Source organism: Morone saxatilis, unplaced genomic scaffold (assembly GCF_004916995.1).
Source record: "Morone saxatilis isolate NCDOM2014 unplaced genomic scaffold, NCSU_SB_2.0 Contig21, whole genome shotgun sequence".
Taxonomy (NCBI): Eukaryota; Metazoa; Chordata; class Actinopteri; family Moronidae; genus Morone; species Morone saxatilis.
The window spans coordinates 487,993-498,335 of record NW_023339774.1 but is presented as its reverse complement, the minus strand read 5'-3'; the positions used below and the strand labels follow the sequence as shown (position 1 = coordinate 498,335).

Here is a 10,343-nt window from a genome sequence, read left to right as displayed (position 1 = left end):
AATATTTTGGGAACCTGTTTTTCTTTCAGCCCTCTGCCTTCTACTCAGTGATTGAACAGGTTTAAACTGTGATTTTTCAGTCCACCCTAGACCAGACTTCTGCTCATATTTTAAAGTTTTAAGAATAGCTTTGCACAAGCAACACTTCATACAAAATAACATCTATTTGTAAAGAGGACAACCTACAACCTGAAACCATGAATGACCAAAAATACAGAGCTCAACCATAGGTTTGACAATAATGTATACAGTGTATAATGTAAACAGGAGAAGTCATGGCAGTGGAACCATTCAGCAAAATCTGTCAAAAGACTCAAATCCTGGGCTGGAAAGTAGCCCTGCTGAAAGTACAACACTTTGACTCTGCTGCCACCTGCTGGTATAGAAGTTCTCCACAACTCATCAAAAACAAGCTGCAGACTGATCAAAATAAGCATACAGTTAAATCCAAGTTACCTCCCACCACTTTCAAAATCTACATTGTATTTAAGTGGAAGGATGAAGTATTATTTTATTGCTATTCTCATTATTTCCTGTATGTAATGAGAAACTAAAAAAAAAAAATGTTTTTAGTTTTGTTGGGTCTTATCCTTGACATTTGGGTGTTTGCAGTCTTGTGTTTATTGCTTATTTTTGTCTAAAATTGGAAACGTACTTTTGATACAAATTGATATAGATGAGTTGCAAATAATCAGTAGTTGCCTACTTTTTAAGCAAAGGTTCAGTGATAGATTCGTACACAAATCTATTTTTCTGTTTTGTGAAAGAAAAAAACATTATTTCCTGCGGTAAGATTAATTATTAATCATAACAGTTTATTCTGAAAAGATCGGTCCGCAATTGTTGCTGCTGGTATAGAAATGAACAAGTTACTGATTAAATGTAGGTTTCTCCGACTTGATTTAAGACAGTTCTCATCTATTTGTCTATTTTTGAGAAAGAAAAAGGGGAGGAAGCTTTTATTCTGGAAGTCTCCTTTTACATTAGACACAAAACAAAACAAAAAGGGCTGCTTGTGGATAATTGGACTTCAAAATAAAGGCACGAACGCCCTGCTGAGAGATGTATTATTAATTATTAAAATTATTAAAAGAACAATTATTATTACGTAATATCTTAAAAATACTTCATATTTGATTGAGTTTTGAACTGACTGGCCCTTGTACGAAAATGAAGGCGTTTCACTTCTTGAGTACTATAAATGTAACTATTACGCTTTTATTCTGAAAAAACAAAAAAAAAGCCCGACTGGAAGTCTTCTTGCTCTTGATAACGGAACACAGATGTATTAATGTCATGTTACCTGTTCCTGATATAGAGACACGTTAATAAGACACTGTGCAGCTGGCATTAGAACAACCATTAAACTTGACGGTGAGTCGTTAAAGTGAGCTAACTCTAGCTATCTGAACAACGAAGAAGACACTGACGTGTTTGACATATTAGCTACATTTACATTTTAGAAATGCACAGAGGGAAGGACTATCCAGAAGACTATGGATACTAATAAAAAGACAGTTAGACACCACTCTGGAGTCGGGACATTTGAAAGATTCAACGCGGCTTTGAGACGGAATGGACACTATTTGTACCCTGGTACGGTTTGAGATGCAGTTTCAAATGGGACATGCGAGCCTGGAGGATGGGACGACTGTTCTGGGGGGGACAGATGTGTTTTTAGCCCGGTGAATTATCCTATCAGAGGTGGAAAGTGTATTTTTCCACAGCGAGCGGGATAATGCTCTACAGAGATGTTGGATACACGTCAGCACCTCCTCAGACAACGGTAGCATTCATACTCGTTCACCGCAGAGCTGAACTCTTCCTCAGGGTAACCCTACCCTGACCGTCAAACGTCGAGCTATGGCTCTGAAATCAAGGAGACCGTGGACGACCGTGATTTTCGGCGTCTTTCTCGGATTCACCGTATCCTCTTGGCTTATTGTACCTCAGGTTCTGGAGAGTAAACGGAAGAAATCTCCCGTGTGTTTGTACTACGGTGACTCCTCCGTCGGTAAAGGTCCTGACATCCTCGGCAACACCGCGGCGGCCAAAGACCTGGACAGCCCGCAGTTCGGTCAGGAGGAGGACAGGGTATCCAGCACGAGGAACAGTAGCGGAGATACCGGGAGACCCGTAAGCAGACCGAACCGTTTCCTCTATGTCGGCGTGATGACGGCGAAGAAATATCTGCGATCTCGCGCCATGGCCGCGTACAAGACCTGGGTGAGTTCCATTCCCGGGAAGGTGGAGTTCTTCTCGAGCGCCGGTTCTGGCAGCGTCTACCTACCCGTACCCGTCCCGGTGGTTTCCCTTGCAGGTGTGGACGACTCCTACCCGCCACAGAAGAAGTCATTCATGATGCTGAAATACATCCACGACCACTACTTGGATAAATACGAGTGGTTCATGCGGGCAGATGATGATGTTTATATAAGAGGTGATTATTCTGTGAATGGCTCGAGTGTGTGTGCGACAAAAATACAGTCTAATATTACACTGTTTTTTGGGCTAGTTACTCAAAAAAAATAATTGATTACTCATTACTCAGTACTGTTTTCAAAAGTAATAGTATTATATTACTTAGTACTCCCTGCCAACAGTAGTTAGTTACACTACTATTTTTAGTATTACTTTTTGGCAACTGTGTCCTTTCTTCCCAAAATTCAGACTTACGACGATTAAACTCCAGTTTTGTTTGTTAAAATCAAAGTAATTGGATATTTCCAGCTGATGAATGTCAGTGTTTCCATCTTCCAAACTAATTTCCTCCACGATTCCAAAAAGGAATCCAAGGATGTGATTGGATTGTTGGATTTCAGATCAATAGGGGGTTACAACAAAAGTAGTATTGTAACTAATTATTTTGGAGGCGTAACACTAATATTGTTACTGAAATGTATTTGTAATTAGTGACACCAACAGTTACTGTGGAAAGTTATATTATCACTAATATTATTACTAGTAATTAGTTACTGCCTGACACTGTTAACCATACATTCAACTCACAATTCAATATTATTCATGATACAGAGTGATTTTCTCACAATCTTCTATAACAAAAATGACGTTAAAGACAAACTATGAAGATAAAGAATATAAAATATTCCTTTATTTCTCAGACAAATATCTACAAAATATGTTTTCTATGTAAAGATATATTGTGAGATTATTATCTGTCTCATGAATTACTGTCAGGATATAGTGAAAGTTTCAATAAATATGACAAAATATATTTTTATAAAAGTTACCTACTGCATCTTTAACTGTCTTGCGGCATTACATTCCTACAGCTTTCTAAAGTTAAGTTCACGAGGCACAGTGATTCCCATAGTCCAAATGTATTGTTTTAAAAAAATAAAAATAAAAACATTTATGAGGAGATATTACGTTGCTATTGTCAGAACATATGATATTAGATGTGATGGGTTGGATCTCCATGCACATTGGAAGGAGGTGAAGTAGTGCCCGAAACCCTTCCTTTGCTTCTACAGTGTATCTTTATTGCCTGTGTTGTAGAAGGATCCTGTGTCCAAATTAAAACTCTGCTTATTCCAGAATGTGTTAAACTAAATGACTGAAACATTAAAAACTGCAAAATTAACTTTTTTTTCCCACCAGCCAAATGACTAGTGAAAGTTCACATTTGACCAGCCACTCACAGAGAGACTACAATATTTTTTAGTAATACAATATATGGTTTTACTCTTCCAAAACTACTGTTTTGTTTCAAGTCATGTTGTTGTGTTCCCAGATCTCAGCACATAGTTAAAGGGACAGTTCACCCCAAATTCACATATGTTTTTAATTATTTAAATACATATTTTTTCACTTTCCTGTAGTGCTGTTTATTCATCTAGATTGGTTTGGTGTCACCTGCTGAGTTGGGAGATATCTACCTTCTCTCCAGTGTAATGGAACAGATGGCACTTGTGGTGCTCAAAGCAACAAAATGTAGAAATATGTGAACTGTTTTCTTTCTACGTATCACTATCCTCCTCGGCTAAGCTGTGACGTTGGCTAGCTTACCTAGCACCACTGAGAAAGTTCGGTGCAAAGAAAATAGTTCCTACATGAAACTGCTCAAAACAAGGTCTGTGGATTTTCTTGAGTAATCTGATTGTGATTTCTAGAAAGAGAAATTGCTGTTGAGTTTTTCAAATGTATATTTTTGGCACTTTGAGCACCACAAGCCGATCAGATTCCATTATATAGAAGGGAAGGCCAGTATCTCAGAAAATAGATAAACTCTGCAACTAAGTAAAACCATCTAGAATATATAAATAGCACTACAGGCAAGAGACAAAATATGTAGTTTTTATTTTTGGGTGAACTCCATTTAAGTTAGGACAATGTTATTATAATTAATAGAAATGATGTTCAGAACTAAGCTTTAAGATCCAAATCATGACAATGATCTCTGTGTGCACAGTTATAAATATATATGAATTATGGGCTACTTTTTTTAGTAAATTGCCCTTAATTTCTGATGAGTTTTTCTGGATGAATGATTGTAAGAAACCTGAGCTTTGTTTTAGGAAGGGAACCTTTTGTGTGGCTGATTTTATTTTTAGAGCCTGAGACAGAAGATAAAGTTCTCCGATACAATGCAAGAAATTATGTTAAGTCCGTGTTTGCAATAAATAAAAATAAACAATAAATAAATAAATATATATATTTTTTGTATATACTGTATTTTCTTTTGACCATTACACACTGCTGAATATAATAAGTTTGGCTTGCTTTATCAATATATTTTTTTATGTTGGGATGTTTATACTGAGCAAAGTAACATTTTTAACCTTAACCAGCCATGCATCTAATTTATCCCACCTCACCCTCTGCCAGGTGAGAAGCTGGAGTTGTTTCTGCGGTCACTGAACAGCAGCAAGCCCCTTTACCTGGGCCAGACAGGCCTGGGCATGGCTGAAGAGCTGGGCAAATTGGCCCTAGAGCCCGGAGAGAACTTCTGTATGGGAGGCCCCGGGATGATCTTCAGTAGAGAGGTGCTACGCAGGATGGTCCCTCACATCAGTACCTGTCTGAGAGAGATGTACACCACCCACGAGGATGTGGAAGTGGGCCGCTGTGTGCGACGCTTTGGAGGAACACAGTGTGTGTGGTCTTACGAGGTATGGATTGAGTCAGTCTGCTTCCTGTTCTTTCAGGTTCCTAAAATGTCACTGAGTCTATATTTAGTGGCAGTGGGGGAATTTGATCATTACTGTGTGAATTCAGGTATAAATTTCTTACATGTACGTATAATATCCAAAAGAAATACTGCTTTCCGAACTGATTTAGCGAGAGACATTATTAAAACAAACATAGACAATTGATAGACAACCAAGTCATTCCACTTTATATCAGGAGCTTTGTTCAGTTTTATGGCCTGTGGAGTGGTTGATATGGACTAGGAGAAGATATTAGGCTTCATGACAGGCATCTTCTGCAAAATCTCTAAGATCGTTTCCCATTGTAATGTTAACAGTCAATAATTATTACATATGCTTATGTGACAGGTATTAATTGCTTGTTCATTAGCTAGTAAGCTATGGCAAAAACCTGTGAGCATATTCAGTTAGGGCTGCACGATTTGGTAAAAACATTATATTACGATTATTTTGATATTGTTATAGTGATATGATTCACAATTAGTGTGGGAATGATCATTTTTCTATTACAGATTTACTCAATAAAAATCATGATGAATGTGAATTGTGTTTTTACCAAATACACGTCTTTTCTTAAATCTGGAGAACAAGATTTGTAGGCCAAGATATCTCTGCAGTACTACAGTACTTTGTGCAGTACATTATAAAGCTGTCACACATTTTACCTTTTTCAAAAAACTACAACTTCCATTGATTTGCATATTGCACTTGGCCATATTGTGATTTCGATTAATTGTGCAACCCTATATTTAGTCAAATTAGATGCATATTTGGGTCATCAGAACTAGAATCACATCAGGCTGAGGCCATTTCACAGTCTACATTAGCCAAGGTGAGAACAAAACAATCTTTCCTTTCTAATATCCACTTGTATGTGCAACACAAAAACAAATCCAAAACCAATGCCGGTGGCATATGACTGACTGCAAAACACAGCTACTTAAAGGTCCAGTGAGTAGGATGTATTGGAATCTAGCAGTGTAGTTGCTGATTGCCTCCGCCTCACCCTCCCGTTCCAAGCGCATAGGAGAACCTACGGTGGGCGTGAAAAATGCAAAAGTCCCTATAGCTCAATTCAATTCCAATTAATTCAATTTATTTGAATATAGCGCCATTTCATAACAGGAATTTCTCAAGAACTTTTCATTGGAGCAGAGGTCTAGGACCGAACTCCTTAGTCATTTACAGAAGACCCAACAGTTTATCCACCATGAGCAAGACTTGGGCGACGGGGAAAGGAAAACGCCTTTAAGAGGCAAACCTAGGACAGTTTACCTTCGGCTCTATGGTTGGGTGGTCATCTGCTTGACCCCAGTTTGGGTTGGGGGAGGGAGAGAGAGAGAGGAGAGAAACAGAGAGAGGGACAGACAGATGTACAGCAAGCAACCGTAGCAACAAAACATACTTTACTATTATAGTAAATGATCGATGACGATATGAAAAAAGACTGATGACGATGACAGCAGCAGCCGATCGGGTGACAGCGAGCAGCGACAAGCAGATAATGTAGCCAATAATAATACTTGAATAATAACTAATACATAATAAAAAGAATCTTAGATCAGATCAGAATCAGAAAATACTCTAATATCGCCAGGGGGAACTACTTTCGTGTACAAACTCCAAATCTAGCATACAACATTTAGTTTACTAAACGTATAATAATAATATCAGTCAATAGTCAGCCAGTGTTTGGTTTGCCTGACTGGCTACTGTAAAAACATTGGCAGTTGAACATGCGCGGACTCTATAGAAGAGAACTCCCGCTCCCTCTGTAGACAAAAGCTAAGGTAAAAACTAAGGTAACGAAAACACAACAATTGTTATTATCATTATACACTTATTAAAACATACCTTTGAATGTTATAATCAATTTCTGCCAATAGATCCTCCTAAATGTTACACACTGGACCTTTTAAGCTCATTTGAAGTAAATCTGAAATAAAAAAGAACATTTTGTTTGAAAGCAGTTAGTCTGGTTTGATCAAAGTGAAGCTGAGTGTTGTTTGTACTGGTACTTCATCCATGCTCTTATCCTGGTGTTGCAACTCTTTCCACAGATGCAGCAGCTCTTCTATGAGAACTATGAACACAACAAGAAAGGTTTCATTGAAGAACTTCAGAGTAGCAAGATCCACAACGCCATTACACTCCACCCCAACAAAAAGCCTGCCTACCAGTATCGGCTCCACAGCTTCATGCTGAGCCGTGAGATCTCAAGGCTTCGTTACCGCACCATCCTGCTCCACCGCGAAGGCCTGATCATGAGTTACCTCAGTGACTCAGAAGTACTGTGGGAGGACCAACAGCTGGGTTCCCCACCTTCATACATGCTCTTTCAACCCAATGAGAGAAACGATGTCATTGAGTGGGATTTCCTGACTGGCCGCCATATATATTCTGCTGTTGAGAACAAGATAGCCCGACAAAACCTTGGGAACTTGTTTCGGACTGCACTAGAAGACATTATACTCCAGGTCATGGAAATGATTAATGAGAATTCGAAAACACGTGGCCGTGTAATTGACTTTAAAAAGATTCAGTATGGCTACTACAGGGTGGATCCAATGCATGGTGCAGAATACATCTTAGACTTACTCCTCCTGTATAAGAAACATAAGGGACGCAAAATAACGGTACCTGTGAGGCGGCACGCTTACCTTCAGCAGTCCTTTAGTAGACCCTTCTTTACTGAAACCGAAGAGTTAGATGTGGCTGAACTTGTGGCTGCCATCAACTCTGAATCCCAATCCCTGTCTTTCCTATCCAACTCTCTGAGGTTCTTGTCACCTTTCCAGGTCTATGAATCAACCAGGGAAATATGGGAGCAAAGCCAGAGAAAGGTCAACATCCTTGTCCCGCTGTCTCGTCGCTATGACACCTTTGTCCGCTTTATGGAGAACTTTGAGAAAGTGTGTTTGATACCCAAACAAAATGTTAAGCTCTCCGTCATTCTGGTGGACAATGAAAGCAATCAAGACAGAGGAAGACACACTCAGTTAATTAAAGACTACTACAGGAAGTATCCTAAAGCTGACCTGTCTGTAATCCCCATGACAGGCAACTTTTCACGAGGACTGGCTCTGGAGCTGGGCTCCTCACAGCTTGATAACAACACTCTACTCTTCTTCTGCGATGTTGATCTTATCTTTAATGGTGATGCCTTGCAACGCTGCAGAGACAATACTGTCCAAGGGAGACAGGTCTATTTTCCTGTTGTCTTTAGTCAGTACAACCCCAAGATAGTTTATTCAGAGAAGGCCCCAAGAGAAAACAATTTTGTGCTCACCAAGAAAAGTGGTTTCTGGCGAGATTACGGCTTTGGAATCACTTGTGTTTTCAAGAGTGATTTACTAAAAGCTGGAGGTTTTGACACCTCAATCCTAGGCTGGGGATTGGAAGACGTAGACTTGTTCACAAAAGTTATTAACTCCGGTTTAAACGTGTTGCGCAGTCAAGAACCAGGAATTGTCCACATGTATCACCCTGTCTACTGCAACGCAAGTCTAGAGCAGAAGCAACACAAAATGTGCCTTGGCTCAAGAGCAAGTACGTTTGCATCAACAATGCAGTTAGCAGAGCTGTGGCTGGAAAAACACATAGAGGGAGGGTACAACAGAACTTCATCCTGACATTCCAGCCATAATGGACTCCTCCATGCAAGTTTACCTCAGTTCTGCTTGAATGCAGACAGTGATGGACTTTTGTAGTGTGACTGCAGATCAGAGGTCTTGAAAATTTGATCCAAAAAGGACCCAATACTATCCTATCCAAAATGGAAAAGACCCAAATCCTGACTGATGTGACAGCAGGTAAACTCAGATCCAGAGGAAATGGTACAGAACAGAACTGAGTCCAGGATTGCTGCACCAAATTTGTTGGAGGTGTCTACTACCTTATCCAGTCCCAAACCATCTTGGAAAACCACTGAGTTAATATAAATTGGCTGTTAGTTGGTACATTGGACATTGTACTGTTCACTCTAGCATTACAGATTAGTTGATTTATTAGTTACAGTGCAAATTATGCAAATATAGAGGTTTGGGACCTTTTATTGTGGTTCCTTAGGGTTTGGGTCAATTCTAATTCTTTACCAGTGTCGTTTTTAGACATGTATAGACAACAAGGCTACTTTGGGGCGTCCCAAGTGTTGGAATTTAAACAAATCACTCAAAGAGCAAGCTATATTAATCTAAATATGTTAAAGGTGATTTCAAGTAATTTGTAAACATGACAGGAAATGAAACCAAGGAAAATATATAGTGGAATCATAAGGACGTTAAAGGTTATACCCAAGTTTGAATGTGTTTATGGTTTCAGTATGCAGCAGAATCACTGCTTGCAACTCATTTAACCATTTAATACTGGAATGTGGTATCGTCTGCTGCGTTACACAATCTGTGCGTGTGTGTGAGAGTGAGAGAGTCATAGCGAGGGAGTTAGTCTGCTTTAATTTGCTACCTTAATCTGCCATAATCCCCAGGTGATTTTTTTAGAAATCCCTTCCTGCAGACCTGAAGATAAGGCTGTGTAGATAGTGTCCCTTCCAAGATGATTCCTGTTGTGCTACTGTGCTAAGATTATTTAGGTTGTTGTCCAGCTGTTTCTCTAATTTCCACTCTCAAATCCAGTTGTTTTCTCCCCTACCTGGGGTATGTGTTTGCCTTGTTTTTATTCATGCCAAACCATGGGGATGCAGCAGTTTACTACTGTCAGAGGACAGCTAATAGAATGTTTACAAGGCATATCATAGTTATTATGATTATGACATTTGCTTATAGGAGCAGTGTAGGCTTTGGTGGCATCTAGTGGTGAAGTTGCAGATTATAACCAAATGAACAACCGCTCGCCTTCCAAGCAAGTGTAAACCTATCGTGACGTAACCTATTGGATTGTGGAGTACTGTTTTGAAGCCTCAAGCTTGGGGTACTCACTGAGAATGACTTGTCAGTCACAAGTTAGCCACGCCCAAAGGCATACCCTGTTTTATAGTCTATTTTACTCTAAATGGGACCATACTGGTTGACACTTCTGCGTTGGCTTCACTTTACAGACCCAGAAGCTCTGTCCATTATATATACTGTTAATGCTTCTAAGTCTGTAGGAGAAACTTTGGTGGTAAGCTAAAGTTGCAGAAAAAAACAAAAAACGTGAAAGACCCTATCTAGAGCC

At 39.4% G+C, this 10,343-nt stretch overlaps 1 protein-coding gene across 1 annotated transcript; it reads left to right on the top strand.

Annotated features, from left to right (window-relative positions):
• Positions 1-1,280: 1,280 nt before the first annotated feature.
• LOC118332332 (chondroitin sulfate synthase 3-like) lies at positions 1,281-10,261 on the top strand. Its single transcript, XM_035667563.1, has 3 exons — positions 1,281-2,440; positions 4,849-5,132; positions 7,232-10,261. The coding sequence occupies exons 1-3, from the start codon at positions 1,864-1,866 to the stop codon at positions 8,801-8,803; spliced, it is 2,433 nt and encodes an 810-aa protein (XP_035523456.1). The 5' UTR covers positions 1,281-1,863; the 3' UTR covers positions 8,804-10,261.
• Positions 10,262-10,343: the final 82 nt, after the last annotated feature.

What these genes read in the sequence shown, in the direction of transcription:
- LOC118332332 (XM_035667563.1), top strand. Translation starts at nt 1,864, where the DNA reads ATGGCTCTGAAATCAAGGAGACCGTGGACGACCGTGATTTTCGGCGTC. An exon ending in TGATGATGTTTATATAAGAG is followed by an intron (nt 2,441 to 4,848) that starts GTGATTATTCTG and finishes ACCCTCTGCCAG; the next exon opens with GTGAGAAGCTGGAGTTGTTT. An exon ending in AGTGTGTGTGGTCTTACGAG is followed by an intron (nt 5,133 to 7,231) that starts GTATGGATTGAG and finishes CTCTTTCCACAG; the next exon opens with ATGCAGCAGCTCTTCTATGA.